Consider the following 19,827-nt stretch of genomic DNA (forward strand, 5'->3'; position numbering starts at 1 on the left):
CACAGCAATATATTATACCATGTTGTGGATGTATTGGCAGTAGCAAGTCTGAGTACTTGCTCTGCTGCAGCAGCAGCAGCATAGCAGATCTGTTCAGCCAGGAGCAAACACATTAACATTGCCATGTATGTTACCATGCTTAAACTCTCAAGAGAGTTGTCATGACAGAACTGTTTTAATGAGTGAATCATCTAGGCATTTGCTCTATTAGTTTCCTCGGAACGCTACAGTAATTCATTCAGGAATGCAAAAAGTAGCTGTATTTATGAATAAATCCTTAAATCATTAACCTAGTTGATTTGTTCAAAAACACTGATTCATTCAGGAAGTAAACAACACTGCTGTGTGTTGCTCTGCAATGCAACAGATCAATTGGCACAGCCAAAATAGACAAAGTAAAGATGTGGTCACATTTACCTTTGTACAGGTTAAAATAAATAGCATGAGGGACAATTTACAGCACACTTTTATAGAAACCCTGATCAACATTTTTGTCTGCATTGTTCATGTGTCTGTATTGTAAATCATACCGATAGGCTATCTGTATAAAATCAATATAATATCCAGCACTTTGGTTGATGATGGTGTTACCTGAGCTAGATTTGACTTCACATTCAGAAAAAAAAAAAGAAAAAAAAAAAGCTTAACTTTCATCTCATCAGACTTAATTTTTCCTCCACAACTTCTCAGGTCATCACATGACTTCTAGCAAACTCTAAGAATGAGTTATCTGGGCTCATCTCATAAGTGGTTTGCTTCTAGCCACTCTCCCAAAGAGGCTGAATCTATGAAGTGCTAAACAGATTGGTGATGTCTGAACAGTTTCTCATATTTCAGTCAAAGCTCTCAGCAGTGTTGTAGATTTCCCTTTGGTTACTTCTCTGCACTTTTAGTCCAGATACTCAGGTTGGTTGGTCTTCGCTGCTCTTCTAAAGGTTCCAAGGGTTGTCTAATGTGTATAAACATACTGTACAACTGTACCTCCCTAACACCTTACAGTGTTTGTCATGTTTATTGCAATTTAATTTAAAAAAAAGTGTGACGATATGATAATGTAAGCTTACTCAGAAGTAGGCCATTTATTTTCTCACTATTAAAATCTTAATGCCTCATGCGAAAGACAGCTCATTTTCTCTGAGAAATGTGTAGTTAAGAAACATTGTGTGCCAAAAACAGTACAGATTATATATTATGACCAGTTTCTCAGCATGTTCACACTTTACTCCTAACTTTATTCTCCTACTCCTATCCATCCCTGTTTCTTCTCTGCGTTTGGGTGAAGTGAGCCATAAATAAAATAGGCCTTGATCCAGTAATGAATGTCAGAGCAGTGGGCTTGTTTGCCCTCCTCAAATAAATTGCAGTATCCTGACATCATGTGGTGAAGATTGGTATTGGCGCTTTTCATGTTATTCATATTCCTATAGGCTATTTGTAGATTTATATATAAAATATGTTTATTTTTAATACAACGATTTATACTTACAATTAATACTTGTACTTACTAAAAATGTCCACACATTTTTTATTCAAAATATAAATGACATTATACATAAAGGAAGATATACAAAATACACAGCTCTTTATTTTTAGTAAAAACTTATTTTTTTCTCTCTCTTTATGGCGTTTTTAAACATTAGAACATAAAATAAGACAACATAAAGCAAAATTAAGCAGCTCTGTACCAAAACTAAATGTCTGCTAATTTTTCATGTTTGTCAGTCCCTGTAAGCAGATGGAAACGCTAGAATGCTTGCATGAGCAGCAAAGAATAAGCTTTAAACCTTTAAACCTAAAAGCCTGGGGAGGTAAAGAGAGACCTTAGAAATGAATGAACTGATTGATCAACGTTGTAAGGCTACGTCATGAAGTTTGATCAGGACGGCGGATGGATATGATGTCGTGTTGGCAGTCTGCTCTAGTTCCTGCTCTGCCTCATGATTTCTGAGCATTGAGAGGAACGTCACTGTTACAGCATTTATTTTTCTATAATGGGCAAACACAGCGCGGCTAATGTAAGCAGTTCGTTGCAAATAAATAAATATTTCAATTAGTAACACGTTATGCTTCACTTGAAAACTAATATGAAGCGCAGTTGGGTGAAAATATGGGGGGAATATGTAGAGATTGTCAGAATACGGTTGACTTGCCTCAAATAATTACTGCAACAAAAAAAATATTTTCCCTACAATCGACAAAATCTGTTAGCAGGATGGGAACTATTTCTTTAGGAAATCTCTTTAGGCGGAGGGATACAATCCTTCAGAGCGAAACACGAACAGGTGTATGACGCAAAACAGTCGGTCAATGCAACCGTTCATCATCATCACAAAACCAGAAGTACGCAGCTCATACTTACACCGTATCTGCAAAACATATATGTGTAATTGTACCACGAAGTACAGCTGCTCAGAAAGGAGATTCAACATGACGTAAGGTAAGAAGTCATAATATTTGTTGGTTTGCTAGCTCGGCGGCTAACGTTAATCGTAGCGCCAACTGCATCGATAAATCTAGTGATGCTTGGATGGACTGTTATTATCTCGGAACGCTTTTAACCGTTTCAGTGTAACGTTACTGTTTATGTCAGATGTATTTTACTAGTAACGGTACTGACTACGAAAGTGGCACACATATTTGAATGTCCTCTCAGCGGTAACGTTAGTTTTGAGAGGGTCGTACATTAATGAGAGCAATATGTTCATATTTCGAGAGCTTCGTTGCCATAATTTGCCCCTTAGGTGTCATAATACTGTTCTCCCACGAAATAAGGAACAGACATGAACATTTCTTCTTGTTCTGAGGTGTTAACTCAATAGTGCATCGAAGTTTGCTTGACTGACAGACGCAGTATTTAGTTGAAACGCACTCTTGTACGTTACGTTAAGTCTAGATGCTTGTCTTATTATGAATTTCCTGTGTTTAATCAGGTTCGGTAAGCGTTTGGTACCGCTCCGTTATTCTGATTCGTTGTGAGCTGCGCTGACGTTAGTTCGCACACTCTTTCAGGTGCCATATGGTAAATGACTCGCCCTGCCATTGATTATTTGTTTATTTAAAAGTCTCTATAGACTGTAAATCAAGAATTCTGTCATGTTAATTTTTCCGTAAGGCACAAAATATGTTGTTAGGCAGAATATTATGGACTGACGGCTTCAGTCACCATTAACTTTCAATGCACTTCTCTCTCTACAATGAAAGTGAATGGTGACCAAGGTTGTCATTCTGCCTAGCATCTATTTTTGTGTTCCACAGAAGAAAGTCAGTCATACAGCTGAGAGAATGATGGCTTAGTTTTCACCTTTGGTAAATTAAAGGTGACATTTGACACATTTGTGAATAATAGGCTAATTCTTCATCATGACTACTTTTTATCTTATTTAATACAATTAGTTGTAAGCATCTATTGGCTTGAACAGCACTGAATGGGTTTGTTTTAATTCATTTCATTTAAGTGATTTTTCCTTCTGTCCTAGGAATGGTGTGCAACAATTGGGTTTCCAAAATAAAAATCAAATTTTTCCCATAGGGGAATTGATTTTTAACATTAACTTATAAGCCCTAAGGACAAACCTACTGTAAGATATGAGGTTGTTTAACAATGTTGAAGACATTAGACTGCATTATTTCAACTTATCTAAGTTGTTTATCAGCAGAATTCCTGGTGAAAATCTGCATTACCCATGATTCTGCAAAGAAATCTTTACCAATAGAACACAAACAGCCGAGTTCCGGACGATCAAAAGGAAATTGGTTTTCAACAATGACTGATAAACCTTTAAAGCATTAGCTCTGAAGTTGTTTTTTTGATTTATAATACCCATCTCTTTACATTAATTCAACTCATTTGAACGATTATTTTTAAAGTAATCATATTTTATAGTGGAATTCATGGTGAAAAACTCACCACCCATGATTTAGCCCTGCCCACTCCCTTGAAGCACCGCAAATAGCGTAATTGAGTCGGGCTTTCCAAAATCACAACTGGTTGGTTTGGTTAATGGCTAAAAATGCTTTAACAAATACTTAAAAAAAAATCTCTATAGGCGTTTTTCCTGAACGCGGAACTTTACAGTGTCGCAATGACCGTCCTCAAAGGTTAATGAGTGTGTAGATGACACGAAGCTGACGACGTTAGCTACGTCAAAAACAGATGGGCACTATTTGAATTAGGGTTGGGCTGATAGACATCACAATGTGGCGCCGGCATTGTGATTGCACCCCCCCCCCCCCCCCTTTTTTTTTTTTGAATGCACGACCGCTTTTTAATTTCGCTATCACTTTCAAGATTCGCGATCGCACATACTCTGTTTATACTATGGAGCTGCAGTACTTACCAAATATTTTACAAGATTGTTTGTTTGTGAGTGGTACTGAGGATCTGATCATCATTCCCCATCGTCCTCAGTAATCTTACACCGTGTCTACACTGGATGCGACAGTTGTTGTGTGGCGCCGTGCTGCATCAGCTAAATACTGTCTACACTGGACGTGACAAAGCGACTGTTGAAAATCATTTGAAATTTGTGTCATCACGACATAAATAGAATGCGACAGCAGTTTACTGTCAGGGATTTGTGGTGTCACGCCGCGCCGCATCACTGATTATAATGAGTTCTATTGACTGATATATACATGAATCTCTATTATAGATCAGTGGTTCTATAGTATTTTGTCGCGCCACTCGCATCCGGTGTAGAGTTGTTTTCCCTTATAAGGATTCACGCTTCGGGAACACCCCCTAACTCCAATCTCAACAAAATGTGGACATACTATTTATTAAAGATAAAAGTGGATAAAAACAATATGACCCACTTCATTAGATATTTGTTGTGCTCAGAGCAACTATCTGCATATTTCATGAACACTATGAAGTGAAATCATGTTTTGGAGGCAAAAAAAGGTAAATATTTTCAGATTTGTCAGGTGTTCTAACGATTTTGGCCACCACTGTATGTGCATAGAAAATATCAATTATATTGTAAATGCAAATCTTGAAATCGCTTGTTTTTAATTTGACTCTAATTCACAATGCATCACGGGATTGTAGTACATTTCCTCATGACAGACCTTTGTCTTTTTGTCCGATTTTCAAATACGTGTTTGCTTCAAATCTAAGTTTGTGTTGCTGGTTGGTTTGAATCATGGCTTGTAACTCTTAAACTAAATTTTTTTTAAAATCTTTATTGGGAAAATGCTTCCAGAACCAGCACTTCTGAAGAAGTGGGCAGGTGCTGTTGTATTCTAAGGTTTGAAAGATTGAATGTGCTTCCAATGTAGTCAGCAACTTTGCTACTAAAGATTCCTTCATCTGTTTAAAGTTTAGGATTCGTCTTTAAATCAGCCACTCCCTTGACATGTGTGTAGTGTGACTGTAATGTTCGGCTCTGTTTATCTAGTGTGGTTCACACCCTCCTTAAGCACAGGGCAGGTCAGGAGATCCTGCAGAGAGCACCAGCTTATGGCACCCAGTGTTGGGACTTTGGATTGCCTCTGAGTACATTATGTGTCCAGCTGTGATGGGAAACAAAAGTACCCCATAATGAGCACTGCCAACCTCAACGATAAAGCTCCCGTCTCTCATCAGCCCCACCTCCATCTTTCCTTTCTCCAGCTTCTTCTAGTCACAACACGCAGTGAGTCATGTAGCACACTGCCCCATCCCTCCCTCTGTTCTCCCCATCCCGCTGTCGTCAGAGAGCTGCCACGTGCCTCCTCACTCCGCTCATGGCATGAATGGTCTTCGGTTGGCAGGCATCTCTCTCAATCACAGTCTCACACACACCAATGTTGTTTTAGTATTGTTGAGTTGCAACTAGCTTAGAATAAGTGATTTTTTTTTTTTATATATATTTTTTTAATTTCAGTTAGTAATGAAGCTGTTATGTTGTTGGTATTTAACTTAACTATAATAAGCTGACTAATTATTCAGCCTACTTTGACATGATCCAGTCTACTTTCATTAGCAGCTAGCAGTCCAGACTCTTTTTCCTGAGAGTATTGGGATTTGTAATCTACTGTTAGAGGTTATTATAAGATTTCAGTCTTTCTTAGAGTGTATTCAGGGAGCATTGACTCGTCACTCGCTCACTGATCGCTAATGTGGTGCCTTCGGCTGCTCGCCTCTGTCTTTTTGGTTGCTGTGGGGTCTGTTGCCATAGAGATGATGCTAGTGGTGGCGTTCACAGCTTGATGAGGAGTGTCATTGTTAGTAAGTGTTTGTTTATGATGGAGACTCCTACAGAGAGCCAGCAGCTGATGGATGGCAGTCTGCAGTGTTGTCATGACTGTCCTCTAATGAGGCCCACTGAAAGGTCTGTTGTGCATGGATCTGGATTCATTTGAGTTTGTAATTGGATAAAGTGATAAGTACTGTTTTTCAAGTGCTTTAGATCGCTGTATATTTATAATGTTTTCAGATAAATTATTTTTATCAGCTAAAATTATAGATGTTTTTATTTGAATGCCATTTCTTTGCAAAATATAAAAAGAAAATTATTTATGATGCAGACTTTACTGATGATTTTACATACTGATGATTTAAAGATGCGTATTGTTGTAGGCAGTGGGGGGCCTTGGAGTCAAAAAAAGGTTGAGAACCACACAGAATCACAGAAAACCAAGTTTTTAGGTTTGCAGGGCATACAAATGAATGCACAAGATCAATGCATGTTACATTTTTGATGGCAGCCAGGTCTTTCTTATTGTTGAGCTCTGTTAAAGGCTGGATTTTGCACCATTCATCCAGGCCCACATAAATCAATACACAACCACAGGATGTTGGTGTCCAGCTCTTTTTACTTTACTGTGACTATGACAGTAAATACTCACTTGTTGACAGTAAAAATACCTGGCAGTGAAACCGCTGAAATGCAGCTTCCAGGAGGTTCTGTGCTTGCATTATGCATGTCCAGATAGCATCTACGTTTTTTCCATTGCGCTCTTTCTTACGTGATGTTGAACACACACACATAGGCAGAGCAGGAAGATAAGCTCTGGTGCATTTATAGAGCAGTCCTACACCCCATTCCCAAAGAGACGTTGGCTTTCATCCAACAAGGAAGTGATTTATTTTAAACAAATGAGGAAATTGAATGGTGCATTAGCATACCCTCTAAAAAGCCTCTGGTTGGTTCAGCAGTCTTAAACTGTTGAGTTTCTTGAAACATTGGAGCAAAGACCAAAAGATCTGTAGTAGAGCTTATAGGTGTGAATCCTGGTATCTTTTTTGCAATCCTTCCTTCTGATGTGGGTGGGTTTATAATCACGCATCCCTAATAGGTTTGTCATGAGTTTAGTGGAGAAACAAAGGCCGCCTTATGCTGGGCTGTAAACGCAGATGATGTCAGTGTCATGGACCCACTGGCATGATTAATTTATCCGAACATGTTGTGCTGCTGAAGATGTGTGTCTGTGTTGGTTTGGAGAACTGGAGCATGAAGGAGGACAGTATTAAGGTGCCTGCAGCTCAAGTTATAAAGCTTTCAGACTCTTCATTTCCTCATAGCAGACTTATTTTTTCTTTTTTTAATTGTGCTAAAGTGATGTTGTTATATGATATTCTGCCTAGTTCAGTCCTTTAAACATCTATTTTGATGTGATTATTTCCAGAGGCTGTGAATTGCATTGATCACTTGAGTAATTACGCACTTTGAATGGCTCTGTATTGTTGTGGTCTCTTTATCTAGGGCCTGTGAACCTTGACCTGACCTGCTCCAGCCGGACTCCTCTCTTTAGACGCTAAAGAAACACTCTTCAAACTCCAGGACCATGTCAAGTAAGCTTACTGCTGCATGAATACATGAAATAAAAATGGAAGCATAGTTGTATTTGTTTATTGTCAAACACAGTTAATCCACTCACGTGGTTTTCTGTTCATTTTAGCTGGTAATTACACTCCAGCCCCAGGGGGCCCTTTTTCGGCCCTCACATCCAGCATGTGGCCCCAGGACATTTTGGCAAAGTACTATCAGGTAGTTAATCGTATATATTTTTTCTTTTTGTTCTTTGTTTATAATGCTCTAAGTGGCAGATAAATGTTATTCTGTTGTTGTAACATTATCATTGTTATGGGAAGTGGTTCATTTCTCAGAAATGTTGTTCTGACTGTTGCAGAAAGACCCCAATATGGAAGCAGAACTGCAGTATGATGAATTTGGGTTCCGGATCGATAGTGAAGGTTAGTGTGGGATAGGGCTGTCAAAATGGCTGAAAAACGAAATTAGAATTATATTCGAATTTAAAATGCATAATTTCAGTTAGGGTGAAGAAAAGCTTTTGGCTTCTCTCCTGAGGTCACAAGAGGGTGCATCAAGCAAAATATTATTGCACTTTTTTTCAAAGTATAAGATAACATGACTGTCTGTGAAAAAAGTGCATAATGTTTAAAATAATGTTTATAAACCAATTATAAATAAGTTGCTCAAAAAACTATAAACAAAATAGCATCATGTATGCAGTTTAATATAAACATGCGGCTCTTTTGTGCGAGACGCGAGTGCAACGGTGATAGATGTCCCTCTAGAAAATGTGCGAAAATATATGTTCTATGTGAACAGCTTGGTTTCAGTTTTGACATAAACAAGATCTTCTCTGCATTGATGTTCTCTTTTACCACAGTATTTATAATTAACAACGCAGCAGTACCGCATCTAGTGGCTTCAACTGGATAGGCTCACAAAACGTTAAAATGCAACAACACTTAAGTCGTCATTCAAAAAATTTAACAGGGCTCAACCTTAACACATATCTAGGACAACCACAGAAAAAAACAACTAAAAAACTAAATCTGTCTTTACATTGTAATGAATTTATGCGCTAGGCTGAACTCTGCATAAATTATTATTTGCACTGTCTCAGGTAGTTTTTAATAATCCTGTATATACCACATGAAATTGATCAAAAGTGATAGTGAAGACATTTATATTGTTATTTATGAAATATTTCTGTTTCAAATAAATGCTGTTCTTTTGAACTTTCTATTTACCAAATAATCCGGGAAAAAAGTATCGTTGTTTCCACTAGTGCTGTGTTCGATACCTCGATACGATGTATCATCACAGAGATTTGACGAAATGAGTATCGATACAGTTGGCCCTGTATCGATATTGTGGCACGTGTGCAGCAGTGGACCACGCTTAATTTGAATACGAGAACACCATTTAAAATGGAGTAGAAAAGTGTGAGGTTTCTAAAAAAAAAGAGCATAATATATTGGCTACAACAAGGTTTAATCTGGCCGCAGAGGAACACAACTGGGTTGCCTGATATAAAGAGACGTAATCCCCGAAACAGAGCTTCCCACTTGTGCAACACGAAAATATCTAGTAACTTAAGTGTGTTACTTATCTTTGTCAACCTGGCATGGATAAACATGCTTGTTTTCTGAAAACACCGGTTAGCTTGCAGTTTAGCGATCTCCACTTCAATATTCTATTCTCAGAAAAGTGTAATTTATCAACTGTTCATTTAAGACAGGGAGAGGAATGCTGTGTATTTATGAATTACCACCGTTTTGCCACGTTTCTCTATTAATATTTTAAATAGTAAAATATTAGTATAATATTTAATAATAGAATTCTCTGTTTTATTTTTATTTTTAAAATGTAGAGAGTGTGTTGATTTGTGCGATGATAACCTACCAGCAATGTTAAGATGTTTTTTTTATTATATTAATATGAGTACATTACAATATAAATTTATTAGAACGAGTACATTAATATTTATGGGCTTAAAAACAAGATGCAAGCAATCAGAATATTGTACCCGGTGAGAAGTGCCCCATGTAAACATGAAACAAATGGCATTACCTATATTGTACTGTGGTACAGTTATGGAGGCCCTTCATAATGCAGAGGTCAACTGCCCGCTCTGCCAATAGTTAGCATTAGCCCTATAGTATGCAGTATTTAATAAACAGCTGTTTTCCTAAATCATGCTGAGGTGAAATTCAGTGCAGTCCTGTATCATGATACGTATTGTATCGTGACTTTGCTGGTGATACACAGCCCTAGTTTCCACAACTGATTTCAGCAGCTAATAATGTGAAAAGTTTCTTCTCAACTAAATTAGCATATTAGAATTATTTCAGAAGGATCATGTAACACTGAAGGCTGAAGCAATGACTGCTCTACATATTTATGGGCCGATCGGCTATATGTGTGTGTGCGTATACATATATATATATATATATATATATATATATATATATATATATATATATATATATATATATATATATATATATATATATATATATATACATTAGTGCTGTCAATTGTTTAAAAAATGTAAATAATTAATCGCACATTTTTTCTGAAATGAATCGCGATTAATTTAAAATTTTAAAATATACTTTTATATTTCAATAATTTCTCATTCAATCTTCAAATTAATGTTCAAACAACATAAAGACAGTATATTGGTATACAGTATATAAAGGCTTATTTTTTATGACCGAAGGCCAGTATCACTGATCATGATGCTACTGATGTGAGATTATTTTTCCTTCCTAATATTTAACCAATGACTATAGCCATTCAACAGTTTAATTGAGAGCTATCAATTTTAACATTTATTAGATTTAAAAAATAACTTCTGAACTTAAAACAATCTTCACATAAACCCATTATAATAAATGTCATATTTAACTGTGCCCTTCAGCAGAAATATACAGAAATACTTTAGTATAGGGACCAATTCTCACTGTTAACTAGTTGCTTATTAGCATGCTTATTATTAACATATTGGCTGTTTATTAGTATTTATAAAGCACTTATTCTGCATGACCATATTTTACATCCCAATACCTAAATTTAACAACTTTTGCTACCTTGCTAACTATTAATAAGCTACAAATTAGGAGTTTGAGACGAAAAGTCATAGTTAATGGTTTATTAATAGCGAGAATTAGACCCTAAAATAAAGTGACAAAATTCTTTCTGATCCCAAACTCAAATGGTAGAGTTTTTTATATTGAAGCTTTGTTATAGATATTTTGTTTGTCACAGGTGACTTTTGACATTGCAGGTGATCAGGTTTAAAGAGGGGTATCCTCCTGGGATGCTCAATGTCAAGCCCTTTTAAAAGCAGGTCTCATCTAGTACTGTCTTCCCCATATTTGTCAGGAGTTAAGAGTTTTTTTCTGTTTCAGACGGGGTTGAGACAAGTAAATGGCAGCGTGGTGAGGGAGCTCCTCAGAGAGAGGACCCTCAGCAAAGACTTCGCTGGCAAGCCCATCTGGAGTTCACACACAATCACACTGTAGGAGACCTGACATGGGACAAGATCTCCCCCACCCTGGCTTGCTCTGACCGCCTTCGGACCCTTGTGCTGGGGGGCATACCGCACAGCATGAGACCACAGGTTAGCACTGAGAACCTGTTTATCAACCCTCTAAATGTGCTTTTGTTTGTGTTTTTACCTCACCACATATTAAAGGCTGTCTTTGTATTGTTACACACCATCAGGCGGCTAATCTGCTGATGTAATGTTCCCATGGCAACCGTGTTAATGCTTGAGGTATTCTTAGTGTCACTGAAATAGATGATGTCTTGGTAATATCTTGATTATGCTGTATTGCTATTTTCAGAGATTCCCATGAGAACAGTGGAGCGTTTCAAATCTAAGATCCTCCAACCGCATCTCTGCTGGATCTTTGTGTGTTTATCGGTCTTGTTCCTCATTGTCTCTTTCATATGCATTCCCTCAGTTGTGGATGCGTTTGTCAGGGGCCCTGCAGAAAAAAAGAACATCAGACATTTCCTACAGGGAAATCGTCAAAAACAGTGCTAATGATGACACCACAGCAGCCAAACAGGTACATGTCATCTCTGCCACAGATATGATATAGTCAAAGATTTATTTGAAATGGAGACTTAAATTTCAAATAAATGCTTGCACAACTAAAAAAAAAATAAATGAAATAAAATATTGGGCTGCACAACTGATTTAACATTGATTGCAATAAGAAATGTTTCTTGAATGCCAAATGTAGTGTCATTTCTATTATTTATTTGATACTTACAAATGCCAGAATCAGGAGCCTATAATATTAGAAGTTGCTGTCAATAGCCTCGTTTTTTATTTATTTTCATTTGGGGATTGTTGCAGGTAACATTGATAACTATTTTATTTGTGATTTGTTTGATTACTTCATTGGAAGTTTTTCTTTTCATTTGAAAGCTCAAATTCATTCATGCATAAACCTCAGACTTTACATAACCGTGTTCCAGTATTGTTGTATTATGCTTGTCTCTCTGTCTGTTGCTGCAGATAGAAAAGGATCTTTTGCGGACCATGCCCACTAATGCGTGCTTCAGCACCTTGTCGAGTGTGGGGGTGCCCAAGCTCAGGCGGGTCCTGAGAGGGCTGGCGTGGCTGTATCCAGACATCGGCTACTGTCAGGGCACAGGCATGGTGGGGAGCGACCTAATCACAGACTCTGTCTCTCTGTTGTCTACCATTTGGCTCATTGGGTGTCAGACTCTGAGGTGTGTGTGTTTGTCTTTGGTACAGGTGGTGTCCTGTCTGCTGCTGTTTCTGGAGGAGGAGGATGCTCTGTGGATGATGTGTGCTCTGATAGAGGACCTGCTGCCTCCCTCATACTTCTCCTCCACGCTGTTGGGAGTTCAAACTGACCAGCGTGTGCTCAGACAGCTCATAGTGCAGTATCTGCCGAGTCTAGACCAGCTGCTACAGGAGCATGACATTGGTAAGACACACACAGCCTCAAAAATATTTAACACAGGATACTTTTTTTAATCGCTTTTGCTCCAGAGATGAAAAAAGCATTCAAATGTTAATGTTTTCCCTCTCAGAGCTTTCTTTAATCACGCTGCACTGGTTCCTCACTGCCTTCGCCAGTGTGGTGGACATCCGCATCCTGCTGCGAATCTGGGACCTGCTCTTCTACGAGGGCTCAGTGGTGCTCTTCCAGGTTACGCTGGGCATGCTGAAGATCAAGGTTGTTTAACTTTATTCAAAGACTCCTATCTTTCTACTGATTAAGCTTTTGATGGTAAAACAAGGCAGAGATGAGTGTTTGATTTGACACACTGTCAATAATAATGGTTTCTTTTTGTGTTGTAAAGGAGGAAGAACTGGTATCATCTGAGAACTCGGCATCCATCTTTAACACACTCTCAGATCTGCCCAGTCAACTAGAGGACGGGGCGGCAGTGCTGGGCGAGGCCGTGCGTCTGGCAGGATCTCTGTCTCAGGAAAGCCTGGATGCACACAGACACAAGCATCTTGCCTACATCCTGGCAGAGCAGGCCCAGCTCAACTCTGGCAACTCCCATTCCCTCCACACCAACCTCAACAAGGTTGAGAGCATGAACATCATCTGTGATGGTCACATTTTGACACACTTTATTTGCAATATACAAAATGTGAATACAGGCTCACTCATAGGTGTGTGTCATTGTGAAGTGGTCCGCAGACAGAGCCTGCATAGGAAATCCACCCTGAGCTCGCTTCTCTGGGGGGAGGACGAGGTGGAGGCACTGAAGGCCAAAAACATTAAGCAGACGGAGCTGGTGGCAGCACTGAGAGAAGCCATCAGTCGGACCGCAGAGCACTTTCACTGCCTGGACCCCCGCAACTGCAGCACTGTAAGAGCCACTCGATCACATGAAGCACATTTTAGAATCTGTCAGGAATAATTAAATTAAAAACAGAACATTTGCACTGAAACAGCAACACTGACTCATGTACCTGATGACTCACTGAGCTGTTTTGTTGAATTGCATAAATTAGGCCTATGCATCAAGAAATTAGCTGCACACTCACATTGCCAGTAAACAGACCACCATGAGTCAGAGAGAGTCTCGAGTTATTAATCAATTATAATCAGTAAGTAGTCAGATGTCAAACCAGACATCTCATTCAATATTGCTGAATTTCTCTCTGTAGTTGCCATATTAAAATTAAGCTGGAAAAAAAAAACTCTTGTCCAACTTACTTTTTTCCACTAATAATAGTAATGGTAGTAATTATTGTTGTTTTTGATGTTTGTTTAATAATAATAATAATTGTAATTATTGCAATATTTGAATAAATAATAATAAAATATTTTAATTATTGGAATAATAATAATAATCATTAATATGGTTGTTGCTGTTGTTGTTGATCATTATTATTATTATTATTATTACCACCAAATGTCTGTGTAGCTTATTTTTGCCATTGTTATTATTGTTGTTGCTTTATTATTATTATTATTATCATTATTTATTAATAACTAATATTTTAGAAATTATTATTAGTGTTATGATTGTATATTCATAATAATAATAAAACAATAAGAATAATAGTAATTGTTTATTCATAATAATAATTACAGAAATGTATTGTAATTAATTTAATAAATATTAGTAGTAGAAGTCCATCCTTTTCAGCCCATAAAATGTTTATATTTTTGTTAAGTTTTGTTTATACATTTCCCTCCCTCCCTCTCTCCCTTTCTCTCTCTCTCCCTCTCTCTCTCTCTCTCTCTCCCTCTCTCTCCCTCTCTCTCCCTCTCTCCCTCTCTCTCTCTCTCTCTCTCTCTCTCTCCCTCAGGATTATATGTAAATGTTTTCTTTTAGGATCTCTCTCTCTTCTCTCTCTCTCCCTCTCTCTCTCTCTCTAGGATTTGACTCCAGACTATTCTATGGAGAGTCATCAAAGGGATCACGAGAACTTCCTGGTTGTGTCTCGGAATCGTCGGAGACGAGCCAAAGCCTTGCTGGACTTTGAACGACATGACGATGATGAACTGGGCTTTCGGAAGAATGACATCATCACAGTGAGCACCTGCTGTCTCTTTCATCTAAACATGTTAACTGATGCCTTGCCTTTGTTCCTTGACGGTATCTCTGTGTTTATTCTCAGATCATCTCACAGAAAGATGAGCACTGCTGGGTTGGAGAGCTGAACGGACTGAGAGGTGAGCTGAGATGTGCTTACGAGAAGCATTGAACATTTCTTTGATTTTCAGAAATGGTTCCAACTACACTTATAACCTACATACAACTCATTATGCCAACCAGTATTTCCCACGAACCTTTTGTCCCATTAGGCTGGTTTCCTGCAAAATTTGTGGAAGTGTTGGATGAACGAAGTAAAGAGGTATTAACTTTGCTTTTGGATTGTGTCTGAATTCCTGTTAATAGGGGATAAACGACTTAACCTTCTCATGCACACGTTCTTGTCGTTCAGTACTCTCTGGCTGGAGATGACACTGTAACTGAGGCAGTGAATGACTTGGCCAGAGGCACGTTGTGTCCTGCTCTCAAGGACATCTTTCAGCACGGCCTGAAGAAGCCCTCCATACTGGGAGGACCTTGTCACCCTTGGCTCTTCATCGAGGAGGTAGGAGCAGGTTGTGTTTCCTATAGTAAATTATATACATTTAGATACATATTTGTCAAGTGAGTGAAAGAGTTGTGTGTGTGTGTGTTTATCACAGGCAGCCAGCAGAGAAGTGGAGAGAGACTTCAACTCTGTTTACTCCAGACTGGTGCTCTGCAAGACCTACAGGTGAGACATGTAGTTACATAAGATCGCACCTTCTCTAATTGTCATAATGCTGCTTTGCTGATACGACAGCTGCTTCATCTCTTTAGGTTAGATGAAGATGGGAAGGTGCTCACACCTGAAGAGCTTCTTTACAGGGTGAGTTTAATAAAATAAGGAAACCTGACCAAATTTAATGAGTGATTAGGGGGTTGAGCACTGGTTTTACTCTGTCTGTCGTCTTAGGCAGTGCAGTCTGTCAACATGAGCCACGACACTGCACACGTTCAGATGGACGTCAAGTTTCGCTCGCTCATCTGTGTGGGCTTAAAGTAAGTCAACCTGTGGTTACACCATCTTTGTTTTGTTTTCTGTTCACATAATGCAAGTGTGTGTGTTGTGTTAGTGAGCAGGTGCTGCACCTGTGGCTGGAGGTGTTGTGTTCCAGTATGAGTGCCGTGGAGAAATGGTACCATCCCTGGTCCTTCCTGCGCAGTCCTGGCTGGGTTCAGATAAAGTGTGAACTCAGGTAAGACTGAGCCTCTGCTGATGGGCTGAAATTGAGCTCAGAATTTGTTCAAAATGTGGAAACTGAAACATAATTATACAGTTTAAATAAAGACAATTTCTCATTTGTTAATGGGTCATTCCCTGTAAATTCAACCAAATTTTACCGGCTCAAATTTTTTATTTCATCAATATTGTTCTCAAGATAGATAAACATATATAGTGACGAAAGCCAAAATATTAAACCATTGATCTATATTTACTATAGTTAATATACATATATTTAATATACTTCAAAAATCATGTAAACATTACATGTTCTCAAAAGCCGTAGAGATTACTTCGAGCAAATTCAGTTCACAAATTGATCTGAATGATTTATTACTAAATGATTTGAATTAATTGGTCAATCCTGTATGCTAAAATGACTGCCATAAATGTTATTTTGGTTGATTTGGAGTGTATCACTGACATGGGTTTGTATGTGCTACTTTCAGAGTTCTCTCAAAGTTCGCCTTTAGTCTCTCCCAAGACTGTGAGCTGCCTACCAAAAAAGAGGTGAGAGATTGGCACTTCTTCCTCACATTCACTCAACGTCTCACATGTCCTCCCCCACAAACACACACACACACACACACAGGCTAACATGCGTCTGCGCGTTTGTCTGCCATTCCAGAAGTCTCCTGTTCTCAAATCAGAAGTGGTGGATGTCTTGGTGCAACATCACCTCTTTAGCTGGGACCTCTAGGTAATGCTGGCAACTAGTTACTAGCCTGCTGCTTGATAATTAGCTGCGGAAGCAGTCAGTGGTGGTAGCAGTAGTGCTTGGTGTGTCCTGCTCTCCTGTTCACTGCTGTTTACATAGTGGCTTCACATAATGCCAACTAATCCTTTGAAAACCAGTTCAGTAGCTTTTGTGCGGAATGCTAATGAAACTCTAAAGCAAATACTACTCTCCATTATGTTTAGTTCAGACAGATGCTTGGATCCCAGTGTGCTTGGAAAGATAAAGGCAACTATGTAACTAAATGGCAAAAACGAATTTTGCTTCAGGGGCTGGTTGTATAAACCGTCTTTTAAAATGAGTCACCTAATTTGTTTTCTTCAAGACAGGTCGTAACTTTTTTAATTCAGTTATGAAAAGGTAGATTGTTCTTATTTGAATTGGAAATGTAAGACTGATTACGCCTTGGCAGCTGCTGTTTGGTCAAACTAGTTCTTAAAGGGATACTCCATCCCAAAATGAACATTTTGTCATTAATCACTTACCCCCATGTCGTTCCAAACCCGTAAAAGCTTTGTTCGTCTTCGGGAAACAATTGAAGATATTTTGGATGAATACAGGGAGGCCTGTGACTGTCCCATAGACTGCCAAGTAAATAACAGTGACAAGGTCCAGAAAAGTATGAAAGACATCGTCAGAATACTCCATCTGCCATCAGTGGTTCAACCCTAATGCTATGAAGCGACGAGGATGCTTTTTGTACACAAAGAAAACAAAAATAACAACTTTATTCAACAATTCCTCTCTTCTGTGTCTCTCCAATTTGGAGAATATGAGCTGAACGCAAGCAGCGTACGTTCTTCTGTGTCAGCCGTGACACAAGGATACGTTTTCTATGTGTATTTACGCTTTGATTTGAATGAAAACAGTAAATCCGTGCTGCGCGGCTGACACAGAAGAGCGTACACTGCTTGCGTTCAACGGATGTTCTCCAAAATGGCACTGCGGTGATGTCTGACAGACTTCCTGCGATAAGTTGCAATCACATTCAGGGTGGGAGCTGCCAAGTGTTTAACGGAATGATATTGCGATTATGAATTATATATCCTCTCTTCAGTCTGGATTTAGACTTGATGCTGATGGAAGTTTTCACTGTTGTCTGGAAGTAGCACTGGGAGGCATTACCTGGTGTGAGAATTCCTCAGCGACTCCACATTCACCTGAAACATCAGACCATTAGCGCTGATGTTAGCTTGTAGATGAATTTCCACTCTGACCTCTAGATGTGGTGTTAGTGCACTGTGCTTCTCACATCACGTGACCTTCTTGTCTTGAGCTCTCGAGCACTGATAGAGTGGCATGTTTAATTACAGCAGGGTAGTCATGAAAATCAGCAGGAATGCCGAGCACAGCTATTTGTTTTAATCAGCGGAGTGCAGATGTGAAGACACATTACCGAATGGCTCACTTTACCCCACTCTTTTTCCAGGAGAAGGAGCAGAGGCCTCTGAAGGAGGGAGTTCAGGACATGTTGGTGAAACATCACCTCTTCAGCTGGGATATTGATGGCTAAACCAGACACAGTTCCTGTGAGCTGCACACACACAGACCAAATCACTCTCCATCTGCAGAAAAACGGGGATCACACGTGAAAATTCATGTTCATTCGTTGTACAGCTTGATGTCACATGGCTGAATTGTTGAGTGTTTGTGTGTTATGGCACAATAGTTTCACTTTTTGTGACTCTTGTAGGAGTGTCTGTATAAAGGAAGAGTTCTTTGCCAAGATTTCACACAGAATCAGCAAACACTTCCTTTCCTCCGAAGCTAAATAAATGTTGCACCATTTGGGGCACGACTCGAGTGGTCATGAATGAATGTAGGATTTGCGCCCTTTTGTCCATTAACTCTTGGTGATCTCTGGATGGTGGGAAAGATGTCAGTCCAGCTCTTGTGCTCTGGAAGGATTGTCTTGAAAAGCTAATTCAGTGTCTGAATGATCATGTTTGTGTATATCAGACATGTACAATCAGAGATTAAACACATTTTCATTATCTTCAGAGGACTTTCCAATTATGATAGTTTCCAAAATAGCTGAATAATTAAAAAATATCCTGTGGGTACCACCCCACATCCGTAACATCCCGTTACATCCACAGCAGACTAATGATGGCAGGTGAGAGGAAACTCGTTCACTAGTCAGGTCTCTTTCTCTCGTGTGTAGTTCAGACTGCAGCATTAAAACACTTGATTCAATCTGCCTCAACATGAAGGACATCACTGATTCACTGTTGTTGGTGTGGCAATGAATCAGCTTTGTGTTACATATTTTGCTATTTCTTATAAATCATGTAAAGTATAAAGAAGAGAAAACTAGTATTTAGACTTTTTTTTTTTTTGAGATGTGAAATAGAAGAAAGTCTACACGGAGCCGTAATAGGCAACTTTGAATGAGTGACGCAGAAGAGCTTGTGTGTCTTCTCTGCAAGAGCCTGCAGTGGCACAGTTACATGTTAGAGTAAGTGAAAGAAAAAACATCCATTTTAAAGTTCTTGTAATTGGTAGACATGGATGTTTTTAACCAAAAACTAGTCTGTAATGGTTGAGCATGACCAAACTCGCAGGACGTTAGATCATAGCCAGGATCACTGATAATGTGTACGTAAATAAAAATCTATATCTGTAAGAATTTGTGTGCATTTGTCTTTGTGTGTGTGTATGTCTGTGTTTTTCTATTGTAAGAAAGGACTGATTTTAAAGAGAGAGTTCACCCAAAAAAAATTTAAAATTCCGTCATTTATTCACCTTCAGGTTATTCCAGTTTCAGGTTCTTTTTTTCTGTTAAGACATTTTGAAAAATATGGGTAACCAAACAGTTGTTGCTAGTCATCGACTTCCACAGTATGGACAAAATACTATGGAAGGCAGTGGGGTGCCCAACTTTATTTTCAACAATTTTCTGTTTTTTTCTTTCTTTTTTTTCTTTTCAAAATATGTTTTGTGTTCAACTGAAGAAATACACTTATAAGGGGTTGAAAAAGCTTGAGTAAATTATGACAGGATTTTCACTTTTGGGCAGACTGATTGGAGAAGTCTGA

General features: G+C 38.6%; 1 protein-coding gene across 5 annotated transcripts; it reads left to right on the forward strand.

The window, feature by feature from the left end:
- Positions 1-2,252: 2,252 nt before the first annotated feature.
- sgsm3 (small G protein signaling modulator 3) lies at positions 2,253-19,415 on the forward strand. 5 transcript variants are annotated; one of them, XM_042720211.1, is made up of 22 exons: positions 2,253-2,437; positions 7,689-7,777; positions 7,885-7,973; positions 8,116-8,179; positions 11,153-11,364; positions 11,711-11,818; positions 12,274-12,417; positions 12,517-12,712; positions 12,819-12,964; positions 13,092-13,326; positions 13,432-13,613; positions 14,633-14,788; positions 14,875-14,929; positions 15,062-15,111; positions 15,202-15,354; positions 15,452-15,522; positions 15,609-15,657; positions 15,745-15,830; positions 15,905-16,027; positions 16,503-16,563; positions 16,682-16,753; positions 18,219-19,415. In XM_042720211.1, the coding sequence occupies exons 2-21, from the start codon at positions 7,771-7,773 to the stop codon at positions 16,751-16,753; spliced, it is 2,259 nt and encodes a 752-aa protein (XP_042576145.1). In that variant the 5' UTR covers positions 2,253-2,437; positions 7,689-7,770; the 3' UTR covers positions 18,219-19,415. The 5 variants fall into 5 exon arrangements, with proteins under 5 accessions (XP_042576145.1, XP_042576142.1, XP_042576141.1 ...); XM_042720208.1 differs by lacking the exon at positions 16,682-16,753 and having other exon boundaries at positions 7,612-7,777; XM_042720207.1 differs by lacking the exon at positions 16,682-16,753.
- The last annotated feature ends 412 nt before the right edge of the window (positions 19,416-19,827 follow it).

The sequence above is a fragment of the Cyprinus carpio genome, chromosome B3 (assembly GCF_018340385.1).
Source record: "Cyprinus carpio isolate SPL01 chromosome B3, ASM1834038v1, whole genome shotgun sequence".
Classification (NCBI taxonomy): Eukaryota; Metazoa; Chordata; class Actinopteri; order Cypriniformes; family Cyprinidae; genus Cyprinus; species Cyprinus carpio.